This window comes from Aythya fuligula, chromosome Z (assembly GCF_009819795.1).
Source record: "Aythya fuligula isolate bAytFul2 chromosome Z, bAytFul2.pri, whole genome shotgun sequence".
NCBI classification, from domain to species: domain Eukaryota; kingdom Metazoa; phylum Chordata; class Aves; order Anseriformes; family Anatidae; genus Aythya; species Aythya fuligula.
Window position 1 is genome coordinate 65,249,646 of NC_045593.1, and position 20,014 is coordinate 65,269,659.

Here is a 20,014-nt window from a genome sequence, read left to right on the forward strand (position 1 = left end):
ACAGTTTTTAGCAGCTGAACACAAAACATGATCTAGATATGAACAGTCATTGCTCCTAGGAAGACCACCTGATAGGATTTAAGTCATGTTTGGAACTAGCTCTCCTCTATCTTTTTATGGAATGGAAAGCTGACAATAGTAAATATAAGAGTCATTTACATGGAGGCAAGGTAGTTTAAATTGAAGTAAGTGGCAATACTTAGCAACATGAAAAAAAAGTCTGTATGTTTAGTCCCATATGTGTCAATATGAACATATATCAATTAAGGCTTTCATCATGGTGTGCAAAGAGTTAGAAAGCGCTACGATATTCATGAGCATGATATTCAAAAGAACTAGACAATATCTATTCAGTATATCATCATCAGTTAGTAGGCTTCCATTTGCCCAAGAACTCAGCTGAAGGAGCCTCCATGAGAGCTGCCTGTTCACCAGGAGGTAACGTCACTCACTGGCTTACTCCAACACTGACACTCCCACTTTGGTAACAGAAGTGCTGCTACAGGTCAGAGGCCTAGAAATCACTCAGATATTACAAAGCCAAGCAACAGACGTTCTCTATTGGGCCACCTAAAGTGGAATGCTGAAGATAGTGGTATCTTCCTACAGCACCCAGTTTAACATTCATTGTACAAAGGCGTTGGGAATAGCTGCAGCAAAGGTTCACTAGCCTCCACTAGAGACTATGACCTAACCATGACCAAAGTATGTTTGTTTGTTTTTTTAATGCCACTTAAGAATGTTCCGTGATACTGTGTTAGAATTGGACGTCAGTCACAAACAACGTGCAAACAGCCTGTGATGACCTCAAAACCAACACATTTGAGAATCCAAACTGAATCCAAACAGCCAGTTTAGGCAGTGAAACTGTAAGATTTAGGCCAGACCTAAATTTAGGTGATTGGCCTCACAGACAGTGTCACTGTTCATCACCGCTACAAAAATAAATAAATGAAATGAAATGAAATGAAATGAAATAAAATAAAATATAAAATAAAATAAATAAAATAAAATAAAATAAAATAAAATAAAATAAAATAAAATAAAATAAAATAAAATAAAATAAAATAAAATAAAATAAAATAAAATAAAATAAAATAAAATAAAATAAAATAAAATAAATAATGAAAATTTTATCGCAAAATTTATGTACAATGTAGAGTGGGTATCTTCTGTTATTTACCGCATTACAGGTGAACAAATGTAATTTTTTGTCCACAGCTGTTGCTGCAGTCTTGCTGGTCACAATAAAACGAATTAACAATTAACATAAAACCAAGGAAAAATCCATAGTTCAGAAAAACTGCACATTTCCAACTGGAAGTGAAGATGTGCTTTATTAGCAACTGTTCCTAAAAAAAAAAAAAAAAAAAAAAAAAAAAAGAGTCCATCTCAATTTTTCCAAGTAATTGTGCATCTCATTTGTCTCCTGCTTTTACTGTAGCAACAGAGATGAGGACAGAGTTCAAGTCAACTTAAAGTAAAAATAGAATATAGAGAACAAAAGGGATTTTTTTATTATTATTTTTTGCTTTTACTTTGACTTCAATAGTAAGATCTTTTTGTAAAATAGTGGCCTAAAAACATCAGTTGCCAATCCATCCTGATATAAAAGTTCTTTTGGCAGCTTGAAATACACTAATAACCTGCCCTCTCTACTGAATGTTGACATGACATCAGGCAAACAGTACATATAAGAAATTTAAAAAGAAAAAAAGAAAAAAAAAAAAAAAAAAGGTCTTTGCACAAATGGAAGATTAGCCCAGGTAAAAGTCACGAAATCTGGCATTGCATACTTCATTCATTTTATACATGACACTTCATTTAACATACAATTTGTTTATTTATTTTTGTTTGTTTTCAGTTAGGACTGTAACGTATACTGAACTCATTTGATTCATTTAATTCTTCTGTTTCCAAATTCAGGACTGTTACAGGTGAATGACATGAAGAACAAAGCCTTCATATGGTCAAAATTTCAGTAGGAATTCATGACAAAACCATTTTTCTCTACAATGTAGTTCCACAGATGAAATCAAAACATCTTTAGAAATGTCTTTATGTCACTGAAGTTTCTTGCTTATACACCAGCAGGTCTTTACACAAAAAGTACTAGGTTGAATATCTATTAAAATATGGAATTATATATATATATATATATAATATATATATATATATGTATGTATATCTTGATAAATCCATGCAACAAATATGTAGTACAAACTAAGAACTTATTACTTACATATTTTTTACAAGATATAATGATTTTTTTTTATTTGATGCTTATAGTTATTTAACTAAATATCATGCTCTACAGCACAGTCACTGTTAATGTAATCCTTTCTTTCTTCACAGTAAAATCCTTAATAATCCTTAATTACCCTTAATAAAAGTATACATACAGTATTCACACAAAAAGTATTCATACAAGGGTATCTTCAAGTCAACTGTGCATTACTGTTACTGTACGTACAGTGGCAGACAACATGCAGGTGGCTCTGCACTTCTAAAAGAATGGTTGGCCTATCTTGGGAAAAAAAAAAAAAAATGATTTAAGAGTTGTGATTAAAGTGAAACTGTGTTATTCACTCATGCTTGAAGACCCCATTAAATCAAAGTTCCTGGTGACATCAATGGCTATCTTGTCTGAGCAAGGACTGATTAACAACTGCAGGATACTAGTCCTGGAAGTTCATGATCTGCATGAGGCCTGACACAAATTAGCTCGTTGCCAGCTGCAAATGAACCTCATCTACAGCGTGCAAAATAATCTTTTGTAATCACCTGCATTTTAAGCTATAGTATCTGGAGGTTTTTACCATGTGCATATTGTTCATTTGCACACAGGTAGAAAGCAGTATGCTTTTGTGGTTGGCAGCTAGTGCTTGGCAGTTTTAGTGTATTTGTCTTAATATAGGAAAACTTCTAGAGTGTATTTGCTTTGTGACATAATGTCTTTATTATGTCTTGCAGAAATAATTGACCCAAATGAAGTTACTGTACACTATATCTATTGGTTAATTAGAACTTTAAGATGCAACAAATAAAACACATTATTGACTTTTAAATCTTCAATCAAATAAATATTTACAGCTGCAATTTGCCAAAATTATTTACCTTTCAATAATGGATCACAAAGAGAATGTGTACTACAGACTCAAATGAATGCCTTGGCCATCAGCAAACAAATTACAAACAATAGAGAAAGGAAAAAAAAAAAGAGAGAGAGAGGGAGAGAGAGAAAGAGAGAAAGAACAGAAAAAAAAATAATTAAAAAAATAAAAGTAAAAAGCTTTCCAGCTATCATTACCATCTATAAAGAGGTGATGTAGTTCTCCTTTAAACATATGTGGTCTTCTGCATTAGTAGACTACTTGCAATGCATAATTGACCTTGAGATGGAAAATAACCTAGTGGTAGAGTGTCTTTTCTTTTAGGGAACAATGAGAATAGATATTAGAGGACGTGCCTGTTGTCAATGATCATTGCTGAAATCTGCCTATACCACACTGGGACAATCAATTTTGTAAATGATTGCAATAATCAAGGAAATTGCCTAATTTATAAATCCTGGCATACAGCATTTTAATGGATTCCTAGATTTTAATGCTGATGCTTTCAAAGCCAAATGAATTGTTGTCTAAGCTGTCACTACACAAAATGATAAAAACATTCAGTCTTCTGGGTAACTACATCTCATGGATATTCAGACCATCAAGTACATAATCACTCATTAGTGAATCCTGTGATAGTTCCCAGTGGCAAAACAATATCAAAAAGCCACTGCTTCCCTGTGGAAAAGCCATCTCTGGTACTTAAGACTAAAACCAGTCTGGTATTACTGAACAATTATGTTAAAAAAATCTTAGTCCTCTTAGTCCAGATAAGACGGCACACTGGTTAGCTCTCTTCGTGGTATATTATAGGGTTTTGTTTTTTTCTCCCTCCACACATAAAATAATCTTATTTCTTTAACCACCAGGCAGGTCCAACAACTTTTTGATCATGAGTCACATAAATACAGGCACCACTGATATAGAAGATGAACAAATGCAGGGCTTGGTGCCATGGCTAATACTGGTGGGTAATTCTCCCTAATCCGCACTCAGACTTGCTCTCCATACTTAAGCCCGTTCCAGAGATGTAGTTGTACACAGATTGCTATTCTCAGTTAAACCTTAAGCAATTGATTTCAGCCAATAGTGGGCTGCCAGTACTTTACTTACTGCTCAATCTCACTAACCTGACATTTATGGTGTACTGATTGGCCTCTGTCAGTGGTGGTGGTTGTAAATTCACTTTGAAAAGCTTTGTGTTAACAGCCTTCAACCAGGCTCTGAGACGAGTACGAGCAAGCAAGCTGACAATTGCTCGACCTCCTGCCCTTATTACAGTGAGTAAATCAGGCTTTGAGCCATTAGGCTGGAGCCTGAGGCCTACACAAAAAGGATTGACATGACTAAAGGTCAACCTCTGTCACACATGTGTAACAATTTGGATAATGGAATTCTGTAACTTATCTGAAAAAGGTGCCAAACACACAGGAGGAAAGTACACGCTAGACTGAATTTTCTAGCTTTTACGTTAAGCAGATACTTAAAAGTCTGTGTTTTAAAGCCAACGCATGTTAGATCCCATGAAATCCAAGGGAACAGCACATGTAAAGAAGTGACTGAGGCAGTTCTGCAAAATACTGAGCATCATCTCCATCCTGAAAAGGGCATGCTGCAGTTTTGACTTATCAAATCTATCACTGATATATTATTGGCATCAGGTATACCATATATTTTGGATATCCATATATCTCATTAAAATACTGCCTTTTTCATCCACTTTCAATCAAAAGTCAATAGAAATAATTCACTGTTAATGGTATCATAAATTAAGAGTAATTTCATGCCTTACAGACTAGATTTTATCCAACAATGGAAATTGCATTTCCTAACAAGTTCAAATTAAAAGAGAGAGAGAGAAAGAGAGAATAAATGGTCAAATGTTTCCAGATTTTAGGTGATTGGATCACTTTTGTGTAAAAATGTAGTGGTCAAATAAGGATGGAAATGAGCTTTCATATTTGTGTTCCATGTCAGTATTTTTGTGCATCATGTAATATAACCTACAAGGTGAGATCATATGCCATGGAAAAACAGTCACTGCATAATCTGGTCATTTAAATAATATTGATTTTTGTTTTGTTTTGGGTTGGTTTGCGTTGTTTTACTTTTATTTGTTTGTTTTTAATTCATTACTGTTGTTGTTGTTATTGTTATTTTCCAATAATACTGTGTCCACATGTATGTTTATTGCTGTCCTCAGAATTTTTGTTTTCAGTAACAATGTTGAGATTCTGGGGAAGAATACAACTCTCTTCTCTCTCCCCTCCCAAGTTTATTACAAACTTTCCTACATTAAAAAGGAAGCCAAATTAGACTGTTTCTGTGGCACATGTTCTTAGGCTTACTTAACTGCTTGGGCATACAGTAAACACCTTTGTGTAAATGGAATAAATGTACATGGAAGACACTGAGATAACTGAAGATAAGGCATCTTTTCAAATATATCGGGTTTCTGAAAGAATCAACAAGTTTTAATTTTACCATCATAAGAATTATCGAATATAAACTATATTTTGTATTTGGGATAAAAGTAACTTTAGATTGACACTAAGTAAGTTATCTATAGCTTACAAAAGTTATCTGGAAAGATGTGATAGTAACTGATCCAAAAATACTAATGTGGGCAAGCTGCTTTATAGCAGCTTAGCACAATTTTCTTGTAAGATACATAAATTAAAGAAGCCGTTATGCTGAACGTGTTCTAACAACTTTCAGCTCAGTAACCTACTGAACACAACACTGGGGACATTTCCAGTAGGCAGTATGTGCATTTGAAATCCATGTAAAATTAAAAATTAATGTGGATTTTTTTTTTTAATAGAAAACAAATGCGAAATTTGTATACCACACAAAATCCTCAGAAAATACAAAACAAAACAAGAGAATGGTGCCAGCTGTTAGTCTGCATAATTTAAGATATAATAGCAATATAGCTAAGGGTTTTTTCAAGCCAAAATTATTTGAATTTCATGAACATGACATATTTGAAACAGGCCTGACAAGCAGTCTAGAATACTAGATGATGGATTGCTGAGAAACATAATTTTCACTTTAATAGAACTGCGGCATGCACATAATTCTATCCCCTAGTGTTTTGCTGTAACAGTGAATTTAGTCCAAAACTACAGCCTTGAGAATTTGAATACAAATCTATCACTATAAGTGGATATAACTATAAGTTCTTCATTTGAAAGGTAAGGATTCCCTCTGCAGATTAATTTGTACAAAAGTGCACAGCACAGCTGCACAGACTCTGAAAAGCATATGTCCCACCAAAATGCCTGTTCTAGGTCCGGATGAAGTCAAAGGCAGTATTTTCTTTGACTTCAGCTGGGACACAGGAAGGCCGATAAGTACCCACATGGTACTTTATTAAAATGACATACATACTTTCTAGTAATGCCAGTTAATCCTATCCATTTAAGTGGAAAATTAGTAACATAGTTTTACCATTTTGTAATTACTAATGAACACCCTGATGTACATATATTTTGAACATCCCTGTAAAAGAAGAAAAAAAAAATTGGAAAATCATTTAAAAAAATAAATAACACTTAAATAAAATCAAGTTAAAATAAAGTATAGTAATGTATCTGACATTCTTGAACTATTCCAAGAAAAAGACTATTTGATCTGTGGCAATAAACAAACAAGCAACAACCAAAGACAAATAAAAATAAAAATAATAAAAAATACAAATAAAAAAGCAAACTGTTTATTAGGCAAATGAAATAAGGAGACTGAAAAATTCCATCTTTTGAGGCATCTATCAGTAAAATTTTTCATCTAAATTATATTTTCAGGGGAAAAGACCATTTATGATTTAGCTATTTCCAGAATTCACAGTTTAAAGTTTGGAGCCTGAAAAAATTTGACTACTAAAATGTATATGCCTTTTAAACTTCTATATTTTATTCTAATAGATTTTTAAATGTATATCATATACATTCCTTAAGTCTACTCTTATTAAATTTTGATGTTAAACAGAAAGGGGAAACCATGTGCATCTAGATTAATTTATCTCCAGGGAATAAGGACACATTAATAATTGAGATAATGTTTTCATATATGTTGGAATCAAGTGTGCCTTTTCAATTCTTTATTAGAAAACACATTAGGGGAAAATTATCTCATTCTCATCAGTAAGACCTAAGTGCTGAGAAAGTCTCTGTTTTCTTTGCAATAACAAAAGGATTGTTCTCATTACTTCAAAATGAAAAAAAAAATAAAAATGAAATATTATCAAGCAGCGCTGGAATAAATGCCTGTATTACCAAAGAAAGTGTTTACTTAATACACCCAGTCCTGTTTTTGTTTTAAACAAATCAGAGTTTATTGTATTTTTATAAAATACAAGCAAACTCTGGATTGGATAAAAGTGGGCCAAAGGGGGGGAAAAAAAAAAAAAAAAAAAAAAAAAAAAAACTGAAAATGACTAATCTTTTTGGCTTTCTGAAGAACTGATCTTTCTGTAAGTTATAAAAAAATTATCTTGGCTGATTGCTAGAGAGCTCTATAATTTCCCATGAACACCCATAGGTGTCGAGGCCTGTTGTGAGGTAATGGAATGGTATGTAATTTACTCTGAATCGTTGTACGTTATGCTATATGGATTACATACAAAGCAAACATTGAGTGCATGGTGGGAACACTTGTGCAGACAGACTGAAGCATATTTCCATAGTGTTGAACTATACATCAAATGCAATGTTTCTGATGTTTCCCACAACAAAGAAAGTTAAACAGCCACCAAATCAGTAACTGTGCTTAAAAGTCTTTGCAATAGCCACTTTATTTATCTGGTGTACACTGAAAACAAAGAATTATAAATGAAAACAAACATCTATCAACTTTACTTTGCAATGTGGAGAAAAAAAAAACAATAATATTACAAAGCTGTTAGTGGTACTAAGAAAGATTCATCTCCTCTACGAGGCACATATTCAACCCAATGTTGAATAACCGAACTGTGCACATACTTGTACTTGATTCTATCTTGAAAGAATTGGTTGAAAAGAACTGACTAGTCAAAACTTCATAAAGGGACAACAGTGGAACATTCCTTTAATGTTTGTGGTGATTTAGTCTATGTTCCTATACTATATAGAGTAAAAGTGTTATTTAAACGCATACTTTCTATTGCTTGTATTAATTTTCATAGGTCACCTTTGTAAACACCCACACACACTTTCTGCTTTATTCTACTATATTTTCCTTTATTAAACATTTGTTCTCTGATAGAAAAAAACACACTGAATTGAAAGTCAAAATAAAAGAAATGTCCAAAGCATTATGTTTAGCTAATGCTTGGGATATGTTATTCTTTGCTAACAAATTTTGGCATTAGCAGAAATAATCTGAGACCATGACCCACAATAGCTCCCCCCTAAAAAAAGAAAAAAAAATGAATTTAATTTTTATTTTGAATATAACTCACTTAAAATAAACACACAGTCACTTTTGATAGCCAATGGGAAATCTCTGTTGTGTATTAGGAACAGACGAGCAATTCCACATAAAAACTCAGCTGACACCCACCAGTGACCTGAATCTGGCACATACATCAGTGCTGTGTCTTATTTTCACTTGACATCTTTTTCTTCTTTGCTTTTGGCTCTGCCCCTCCACCCCCATACTTCTTTGATTTCTTTAAAACAATTTAATCTGAAATTAGACTAAAAAATTCTTGCCTACAAAAAGAAAAAAATTAAAAAAAAAAACATTGTAACTTAACTTGCATAAAACTGATTTATATGGAATGAATTTTTAATTGATAATGTAAATATTTAAGGCTAACATAAAACTTTCTAACTCCATATATTTTAGCTAAATTTCAATGTTTTTTGTAAGCTGATGATATGGCAAGTTTATTTTATCATTGAACATTATGCTAATTAACATAGCCTAAAACACAAAACACCTGAGACATAATAAAGACTCCAAAGTCATTACAGAGTTTCATTTAAAATAAATAAATAAATAAATAAATAAATAAATAAGATTAAGAACATACCTTATAATCACCGCGATTTCATAGAAATAGATTTAAGCCCGATTTATGAATATCTGGTATACAAGAGAAATACAATCTCCACTGAAAGCAACAAAAACCTCCCAATAATTTCAAGTCATCCCATATTTTATGGAATACATTTAACTGCGCTCCAGGACTGATCTTTTACTCTTTAATGTGAAACTCTCTCGCTGCAATGACTCCTGTGGGCAAATACTTTTAGACAAAGCCCCTGATGTGCTATTACTGTTTGTTTGCACATAGGAGATGCACAGGAGTTCCTATTAACGGAAACAGGTCACATATATCAGGTAACATGTGAAAACAGAACAGAATGATGAAAAGAGGTGATCATCAATTCCAAAGAACTAACAACCTAAATATTCACAGATTTTCTGTGAGTACTATATGAAAGAGTTGGCTCCACAACATCAAATATATTTTTAATATATATTCCTTTTTACTATATTTCCACTGCAGACAGCAAAAAGGCTCCTTGGATCTTCATGGGCTTCTTTCTGGGTTTCTAAACAGCCAGCATGTCTCTTTATTTTCTGGAGGTTCTGATTTGGTTTAGATGAGTAAATAACACCTGTAGATCTATGGGTACATTTCTGCTTTCTCTCCATATCGCTACCCTTGAAATGAGCAGGAGCTGTGGCTCCAGAGAGGACTTAACAAAACTGACTCCTTCCAGCACAAAGCAAAGCAATGACAAGAAAGAATAGGTAGATGGGAGGCTGTTCTTATAAATTAGAATTACTGGCACACATAAGGATTGCGCTTGTTCCTTGTTAATTATTGGATCTGTGTGTAAAATAAGCATATGTTGCATTTTCTTTCTAAATTAGCTTTCACAAGACATTGTCATTAACATTTGTGTACAAACAATACTCAACCATGAAAATCTGGCGCTTCACTGTGTACATGGTCATGATCAGTAATAGCCATACATGTCCCCATACAGCCAAAAGAATACAGTGGCCTCTTCTGCCAAACCACAGCAGATTATTTAGAGTTTGTCGCTAAGCAAGCCAAATTATCACAGCCTGAACGTTTTTGTATCAATTATCACTGTTGCTCCCTCTAAGATGGTGACAAATACAAAACAAAATGCCAGCGCAAACAGCTTTTCGCACTCAGGCATCGAAAGCACCACTAGGGGAACTCATGGTCGGTGCACAACCAGAGCTGAGCTAAACTGCGAGCTAATCATGAACGGCAGGGCTGTGGATGAGGCTCCTGCGCTTCTCTCAGGATCTCTGTTGGACTGCCTGGGAGCCACGGCCGTGCTGCAGTGCAGCGCCTCAACCCGCACGCTGTGCTCAAACAGAGGGGATGCATGAAGCCAGGACTGCAACCCGGCAGCTCCTTCAGCCCTTGTTACAGAGGCCAAAATATGAAGACCACTGTTTGTTGTAACCTTCAGCCATCTCTGGCCATGTCTCTGTGTGCCATAGCAGAGCATCGGCCATGATCTGCTCTTGCCATGTGAACCAGCTGGGGCCCTGAGGTGCCTGCCGGCCTCCTGGATACCCACAGCAGTTAGGGGCTCATGCTTGCCCTGGCTACACTTTCAAACCTGCAGTGTTAGCTTACTGACATTTTTGCCTCATGTTTTTGCTTTGGTTTGTATCACCGTGTAAAACTACGCTAGTCCTACACACAATTACACTCAACATCTGTTTCAAAATAACCAAGTTTGACAAGGAAGGAAAGACAACGACTTACTTCCCAGAGATGCTGAGTGTTCCTGATGGCTCCCGCTTGGACCTTCTCTGGCAGGAGCAGGACTCCCTGGAAGGGCCCGATCCAGGTGCCCTGCTGGATCCTCTGCGCTGCACAGATGCCGTAGGCCAGGCCGGGCACCGTGCTGGTGCACAGGCACACCTCCCGCGGCAGGTCCCGCAGCCACTCGGGGATCTCGGGTGGAGGAGCCGCTGCCGCAGCACTGCTGGTGCCCACCAGGCGCCGCAGGGAGTGGAGGGGCCCGTGCATGGGGCACTCGCCGTTGCGGTTATCGGCGCACATGTCACACCCTGGGAGGCAGAGGGAAGAACGCTGTCAGCGCCAAGGTCACACCGGTCCCTCTGCTTTGCTCGTGACCTCATGGCCACCCAGGACACATGTGCCCCATGCCCTTTCATATGGTGCATCAGCCTAACCTTGCCAAGCCTTTAGAAAGAGAGAAATCCCGAAGGCTCAGCAGAAACCCCGCAGACAGTTTGCAAGCACAGTGTGTTCACGGACCTGCCAAGACTCTTTCATCCCGACACAATTTCTAATTTTTATTTTTTTAATGAACACAGGGCCCATTTAAACCACCCCAGTGTTGTGTTTCAGAGAGACATTTAAAAACCCACTCTCAATGCCTTGCAAGTGTCCCGCATTTGCCTTACCACAGCTCAGCCCAAGGGTTTAATTGGAACAGGATTTAATTTCATCCTTACTTTGAATGAACATTCGCTCTAATTTTTACATTGACAGATGTGTGCGTGCATGTCTATTCAGAAAATAAATTAAGTAGAACTTCATGAATGACAAGTCAGAGAATGCGTGCATCTTTACTTCCTTATAAGCGAATCTAATCTCAAAAATGAAATTATGTAGCAAGTATTGCTGATCCCTAGCGCACATTTAAAAATTTTTATTGAACTGGAACGCGTGCTGTTTGCCAAGCTGAGGTAGCTGAGGCTAAGAACGAGAACAGCATGTCTGGTTTTGTGAGCAGCTCCCATGAAAAAAGACCATTTTGTAAAAAATGTTAATTTCCCTAACTGGGTTAGTAATGGATGGTGTTGCTGTATTTTGGGAAGATCCAACTGTGATTTCTCTTTTCTGAGCAAGGGAAATTTTGGTAAAATGTTTCCGTTACACACTATTGAACATGCCATGAATGCACAACTTCCAGGAAAATGTTTCATGCTCAGGAAACCCATTTCTCTAGAGGTATGCTGAGTTAATATAACAATAAATCTATTGAAATAGGTTACCGTCTTCTGTACATTTCACTTTTATATTATGGGAAAGGTTTTCATATAAATTTATCTCATAAACACAAACAAATGGGGAAAACAGTAACTATAGCATAATACTCATGTAGCAATTCCTAGAGCTTTCCCCTTACAATTTTGTACTACTGCATCCATTCTTATGAAAATAAGGAGCAGTATTCACTACAGAAGTGGGAGCTCCTTGGCCTAAGCCACAGAGTTAGCCTTGCTAGATCGCCTGTAACCACAGCCTTGATTCTCAGCAGCACTGATTCTGCTGTCCTTCTTTCCAATGTGGAAAGCTACATGCAAAAACTGGTTTCTCTCAAAACCATCATGCCGTCCTCATCCAGGAGGCACACTGCTTTACTCTGCACCAGAGCCCTTGGGGGGAAGATTTGTGAAAGCACAGGGAAAAGGTTTCCAGCTAGACCGCAGAGAATATTGTTATGCAGCAAATATTCCTACAGCCATTCCCAGGCATGATGAATAAAAGGCAGTGAGTATATGTCGGGTGTTTTTGTGGTTGTTGTTTCTCTTGTTGTTTCCACAGATAGTTTGGAAGCTGGAGTATCACCGCAACATCTCTTCTTTCCTCTTTGAAACCAACAATCAAGAAACCCTGTGTTTTTGGCACATACAAAGGTCTCAGAGGCTGCACTAGACTTTGGCACACCCAGATCGTTCAGGAAAGGATCCCAAATAGGAAAAACAAAACAAAACAAATTGGCATGTGAGTGCATGTTAAGCAAATTTGGCATCTTACCATGCAAGTTAGAAAGAAAACATCTGACAGAAAAACTGAGGGTTCAAAGAGAGGATGTCTGAGCATGATGTCAATTAGCACCCAGGGCAAGCCCTTGAGTCTGACCTGCTTGCACTATTTGGCCGTCCTTTGCATGCGTAACTCTCCTCCCAGCTGACTGATTTTTGATGGCTTTTTTGGAGACACTGTGTCTCTGTAGGAACTTACGTTAAACATACTAAGGCATCCTTGTGGCTCCATTCAGGCAATTTCAGTGTCAGCTTCCTGCATCCTACCTCCAGATATGCAATGTCTCTCCTGCACACAACTTGTAGTGCCTGCCCAGAAAAAGGATTTCTTTGCTTCATGCTGACAATATGTGTAAATAATATATTAAATTTCTATTTCTTAAAGGAAAAGAGATTAAGAAATTGAGGAGAAGTATAAATGAGCTCCATGCCACTGTCATTTACCCTTGCAGAAAGTCACACATAGTGATATTTATTTTCCACTGTCCAAAACACTGGTAATGTCTTAATGCTTGCCAGCTGCAGTATCTTATCGCCTGCTGTGCTCCTTTCCCTTTGTCCTGCCAAAGCTGAAAATTTGGAAAATGGGACATCTTCTGAAACTGTTTCGTCTTACGGCTTGCTGTTGAGAGGCAGGGAGTCTGTCCTTAGGCTAAGCAGTACTGAAAATCTTCTGAGTTGCATGCTTTATTCATCCATCTCCAGTTGTTACTGAATTTTAGAAATTGTCATTAAAAAATATCTCATAAATAATACAACAAGTGGAAGCACTACTGGACTTAATTTACCTTGCCTTAATAAAAAGCCAGCGTATGTATTTTTCTTGTCCCATGAGTTACTTTTGCCTACTGATATGTGGAAGGCTTTGTACACAAATGTACTTTCTATAATGTTTTGGTACCCATCTAAGGACATTTCATTTGGAGAAACTGTAAGGAGTAGGTTTCTTTGCCTCACACAACAGGGGAAGCGAGTCCTTTGTAAAAGCAGACTCCATCTTGCCCACTTTCCTGCCTCACAAAGAAGATCAACATCATCCTTCATGAGCAATGCAAAGTAGGACACCATGCAGTGCAGCAATGTGTTAAACAATACATGGAAAGGAAAGGTTGGTGGTTTTTTGGTTTTTGTTTTTGTTTTTGTTTTTGTTTTTTTTTTTTGAGAGCTGTAGCCCAGTGGCTCCCTAAGATCAGGGCTGCAGTGGCACTGCAAGAGTGTCTGAACCAGAAAGCAAGTGTTGAGATACACACGGGTGTGGGAAGCTTGTGCAAAAGGGACACAGTGGGACAAGCGTGAGCTGTCCGGGGGGCTGCCACACAGAGCAATGAAGAGAGTCATGCCCTGCCCTTCCTGCTTCAGCCTCAGAGAACATCTATATGAGCATGGGCCTCACCCAAGGACCTCAGAAATGAATACTTCCACTGGCTGTAGAAGATTCAGTCAAGTCCCAGAGTAGTAAGAAATGTGAGAAAATTGAGGGATTTGCTGAAAATGGTAAAAGTGAGGAGGACTACAGCCAGAGCATAGCGTCTGCAGACAAAATAAGAAGAGACAAAAGGTAAAGTCACTGGGAACGCACTTTTGCGGGCCCTAATGCAGCCAGACTCTTTGGAAGGAGATCAGTTTTTTTACTTTCTAACTTCGTGCTCTATAGATAGGAGGACTACAGCAAGGAAGAGCAAGGAAAAAATAAATAAATGATTTCCTAGTGGAGCTGTTTGGTATGACTCTTTTGGGAAGAGTGCAATATGTTATCATTTATTTGCCTCCATAAAAATGAGCACGGTGTAATGCCAGCACTATAACTCCATTTGAGTATACTTAAAAGTAGTAGACTCAAGCAAAAAGGGAAAGGACACATCATTGCCACCAAATATGATTCTAAATGCTCTCCAACCTAAATAATACTACTACTGCATATTTTAAAGGAAATCTGAGAGGAGAAAGCTTTTGTCAGTAAAAGGTAGAGTTCAACACAGAGTTTAAACCAGCAAGCCAGCTGTAACAATAAATGAAGGAAATACATTTTTGTCTCGGCGATAATATGCTTCAAAGGTGCAGTTACACTGGATACCTGCAGTTTGGTGGTATTAAAGGAGGGTGGCCTCTGACCCTCCACTCCATAATTCACTGTAAGCGTGCAGGTATCCAGTGTAAGTGGCCATCATTTCACACGGAATTACTCGCTCGCAAAAGTAAATCACTGCCGCTGGCCCTGCGCCCCTGCCTGGGCCCAGGTACCCAGCCAAGAAGGCGGATGGGCTGGGTAAGGCAGCCCCCTTCCATCTCCCGAGGGCTTTCCTGCGGACGGCGCCTTCCCCGTGCCTCAGTTTCCTCACCGAAGAGCTGAGATTAATGTCCCGGTGCCCCCACGAGAAGACCCGTTGGGTGCCCGCTGCGAGGCAGCCCTTCGGGGACGGGGCACGGGTACGCGTTCCCTTCCGCTGTCCTCTTTCCTCAAACCTCGCTTTGTTCCCTCCGTGTCCGCTCCCGACGGCGGGACCGAGCCCATCCCGAACCCAAAACCATGAGCCCGGACCTCCGGGCCCCGGGCTCCGGACCTCCGGACCCCAGACCCCGGACCCCGGGCCCCGGCCGCCCCCTCCCGACTCCTGGCCCCGAGCCCCCCGCCCGGGACCGGCGGGGACCGTGCACGTCCCTCCGGGTAGCCACGCGTGTGGTGGGGAGGGGGTCGGGGCCGTGGGAAAGCTCCCTGCTGGCAGATAGACTTTGGGGCTATTTCCCTCTTTTTGCCATGCGGGCGGGGGGCAGGCTGCGGGAGGAGGGCTTGGTTTTCCCCGGCTTCGATTGAACGCGTGAATGAATTAAATTTCCGTGTCAGGTATGAGGAGGGTAGGAGAATATTGTGTGTAGATAAACCTTGCCACCCCCTGCCCCTGAGAGACCCCCATATACAATGTGGAGATGATGAATAGGCTCTGGGAGAGGAGATCGAAGTTCAGTCCGCACCGGCTCCACTCTCTCCTACAAAACTATAGGGCAATTAATTGTGGCTTGTCCCCTCATCCTTCATCTCCTGGTGGCACATATCGATGGAGATTACTGCTGATGGACCATTTTATCACCCTAAATAAACAGTCACCACCTTCTCTAACCTCAATCTAATATATGGCTATCTGCTATGTTTAAGGGTGCTGGGTAACTAATGATGTAAAATAGCTAAATCATACAGGTTACCAGCAGTCCAGGGGAGAAAATAAATAAATAAATAAATAAAAATCCGGATATTCCCCGCACCGATCCACCTCGCAGCGCCTTACCCGATTCTCGGAGCATCGGACGGGAAGACGGGCGCACCAAGGGAAGGAGCGGGCTGGCACCTCGGCGCTGCACCGCGCACTCGCTGCTCCGCCACCTCGCTGCCTTCCAGCGCAGCCGGAGGAGCCAAAGGGCTTGAGAAAGCCTCTGCCCCGAGAAGGGGGACGAGCCCCCGAGCCCCCAGCCCGGCACCCCCGATCCTTCCCGAGGGCATCTCCCCGTACCCCCGGCACTCACCGCCCGCAGCCCCCGGCCCGGCTCTCAGCACGGTCCCCTTTACTTCCCTGGGAGCAAGAACCCCGGGCACTAATTACTGATATGTACGTGTGCATGTCTCTATACGTATGTGTACATATACACTTTATTTTTTTTCTAACTAACGCCCTTTCAATTTACAGCGATCACACTCGCACGCTCGACCCGCAGCCCCCGGCCGACCTCTCCCACCGCCGTGCCGCCTGCACTGACGCCCGGCGGCGGGGGCAATGGGCACCGGCGCCCACCCGTTTCCTCCCCACCACCCCCCACGACCTCCCACGACCCTCTCCACAGTTTTCCCGGCGCCGAGGCCCCGCCAGGAGCGCTGCGAACTCCCCGCGCTGCGCTGCGGCAGGTCGGGGGCGGCCGGAGGAGAAGTTTTGGGGAGTTCCTGCCAGGAGGGAGCGAAGCCCGTGAGGGAGTGGGGAGAGGAGGATTGCTCCAGAGGGGAAGGGGGTGCATGGAGGGGGGAGTTTGAGAAAGAAAGGGACCGAGGGAGCTTGCGGCCGGCGCCTCTGCGACGAAAGCCCGAGGAGCGGCACCCCGGGGTCACGACAAGCAGGGGCCCGACCCGGAGCCGATCGCTTCTCACCTCTCCTACGACCAGTTTCACCTCTTTTCCCTCGTACGGGCACCCCCAGCCCAGCATGGAGAAGGAGCCAAAGTGGGGGACAACCACCCCGGCTGCCCGCCGCCCCTCGCCGGGCACCCACGGGACGCCGGCACCCCGTGCCCCCCGGCCGGCCAGGCAGGCCCGCACCCTCCGCTCTGCTTTTTCCACGCGTGTGTGCGTGGGAGCCAGTGTCCCCGAGTGATTCCCGCTGTCCCTCCTCGCCGGGATGCTGCTCCTTCCTCCCCCGGCCGTGAGAACGGGCTGCCCCCAGCAAATGCACCTGGTCCCGGCAGGCTGGGGCGCTCGGGTCAAAGTTTTTGCTCGGAGACGACTGGAAAGGTGTTGGAGAGCAAGTGGCCCGGTAAAACGGCCCGGTGATGAGAGTTTTTGGGTCTCACGGCGGAAAATAAGCCACAGGCCGCCCCAGCAGCACCCAGAGCCGTCTTTTCGTGCACCCCGTCCCAGCCAGAACCGAGCCACTTTCCTTTCCGCAAGCCACCTTTAATATCGCGATTGGGAAGAAACTGTGCAGACTTCGCCAGCGATTCTGCAGCATGCTATTATTCCGCTCGCTCCTTAAAAATACCCCACCTCGAATCTCTTTTTTATCTTTCTTTCTCCCTTTAAAACCTTTATCTTGCAGATTTACGGAGCCGCTCGGAGAAGAAAAACACGTATTGTCTGAACAGCCCGGATGGCGATTAAAAGTGCATTTCGGATTCCACTAAGTGCGTGTAATTTATGAGATCACGCTTTCTGCGCCCGAGAGTAGAAAATACATTAATACGCCTCGCTGCAAGGTAAAACTAAGCGTAAAGAAGCCGCTCAAAACAAAGTTGGTGTCCGGCGCATAACGATTCGCAGTGTTAAGAAGGGGGGGGAAATCCCCACCAAACTCCGCGTCAACTTTCCTCTTGCTCTCTAAGACTTCTGCACGGCGACCAAGGCTACGCTACCATCCGCACGGTGCAATTAATACACGGCTGAGTTTCACGGAAACTTTCAAAACAAACTCTGTATCTGAAATTAAATTAAACGAATCCACGCTCTGCTTGGGCATGTGCTCGCGGATTGCTGCTGTGGGGTGTCGTTCCTCTGTTCAACAGCCTTCCTTAAATAGGCATTTCAGGGGGCAAGGGCAACCGAAATAAAGAACTTTGAGAAACATTGGATGAGAGAAGGGGGTCTGCATGGAAAAAGTGTACGAGCCGAAGTCATGATCCGCTGTTTTAACGGGACTAGACCCGTGTGCTCGGGATGTTAACAGTAAATCTGATGAATTAATATAGTTCATCTAGTTATTCTCACCCCGCGAATTACCTCGGTTGCACAGTACCGACAGAGACAGAAACCAAAGACAGGCAAAAGTAACTTCTAAAATCGCAAACCTGTAGCAGACATATATGTTTAATATTTGGAGCTCTCCCTTCCCAAGGAAAAGAAAAGAAAAAAAAAAAAAAAAAAAAAAAAAAAAAACACCCCACACCAGCTATAATTAGCAACAGCAGGATTAAACATTTCCTAACCACCAAGTGCTAAATGAATTCTGACACTCGGGCAGACGATGTTTCTCCCCTGGAAAACCAGCTTTTCTTATTAAACGACCATGCCACACTTTTTGGTAGGGATGAAGACTAAAACTAGCGAGGTGTTAACGAGGTCTGAAAGGAAAACGATACTCCCAGATAAGAGGAGGGGAAACTTTGCCCTAGCCCGACTGACGGAAACTGCAACTTTTCCCCTGCCCAGCTCGGAGCTGCAGCACAGTGCTGGGCAGCAACAGATTTCTGGGCACCCAGCGGAGCCCCGGCTCTCCGGGCAGGAGCCAGGCAGCACAAGCAAGGCGAGGAAGGACCAGCTTTTGGCCGGTCCCTCTCACTCACCATTTCGGCAACTGTTTTCCTTCGTGGCCCTCCGCGAGGAGCCTCCCCCCGCGACAGCCTTCCTGCTGCCGCCGGCCCTCCAGGGAAGGATTCGGGTCTCGGACTGTGACCGAGAACCACAAACCAGCCCCCGAAAGCCCCGGAGCCACCCCAAAATCGTCTCAGGGCATAGCCGAGGATGCTCCCGGCGGCGAGAGCAGAGCCCCCAGCCCAGCCTGGTCTGTCCCGGAGCGGGGAAAGGCGGAGGAGGAGAGGCGCGGGGAGGTGCGGGGCTGCGGGTGCGGGTCACGATACGTACGGTTGTTGGGGTCGCTGGTGTGCTGGTTGAGGGGGATGATCTCCATGCGCTGCTGCCCGTACAGGTAGTAGTCCAGCTCCTCGGCCGTGCAGCGGAACCGGGCGGCCGGGCGCTCGCCGCACTTGGTGCCGCCGGCCCCGCACAAGTCCTTGCCCTGCAGGGGAGCGGGCGCTCCCCCGGCCGGGGGCTCGGAGCTCTGCAGCGGAGCGAAGACCGGCAGCTGGGCGACGGGCAGGGCGCTCAGGCCGGCCAGGGACGCGGCGGCGGCGGCGACGCAGGAGGAGGTGGAGGAGGAAGACGGGGTGGATGAGGAAGAGGAGGAGGAGGCGGAGGAGAGGGAGGCCGGGCGCTGGCGGAGGCTGTCAGCCGGGGGCTCGGCTCTCTCGGGCGGCTGGAGCTGGGCGAGGGCCCCGGCGCTCTTGAGCTGGCCGCTCTGCGGGAAGAGCTGCTGCCAGTGCTGCAGATAGGCGGGATCCACCTTGAGGAACGCCGAGCCGCCGGGCTCGCCGGGCTTCAGCATCGCGCTGCCTGCCTGCCGAGCGGGGGGGAAGCGGAGAGCAGACGTGAGACCCCCGCCCGCCGCCACCCGGACCGGCCCCGGCCCACGGGTGGGTTCCGGCTGCGGGAGAAGCCTGGGAGAGCGTCCCCGCAGCCCTCCCGTGCCCTTCTCCCAGGCTCGGACGGGGAAAACCCGGTCCCGCGGAGCCCCGGGGGTGCCGGCGAGCAGCGCGGTGCGTGGGGCACGAAGCCTCCCCCCCGCTGTGGGACCCGTCCCTGCGCGGCCCCG

General features: G+C 42.8%; 1 protein-coding gene across 1 annotated transcript in view; it reads right to left on the reverse strand.

Annotated features, from left to right (window-relative positions):
* Nucleotides 1-19,747, reverse strand: part of PRDM6 (PR/SET domain 6) — a 73,947-nt gene extending 54,200 nt beyond the window's left edge. Inside the window, exons 1-2 of the mRNA XM_032206515.1 lie at nucleotides 19,228-19,747; nucleotides 10,861-11,168 (exon numbers count right to left, since the gene is read on the reverse strand). Of these exons, the coding sequence (XP_032062406.1) occupies nucleotides 10,861-11,168; nucleotides 19,228-19,747 (828 nt within the window). The remainder of the gene's footprint in view (nucleotides 1-10,860; nucleotides 11,169-19,227) is intronic.
* Nucleotides 19,748-20,014: the final 267 nt, after the last annotated feature.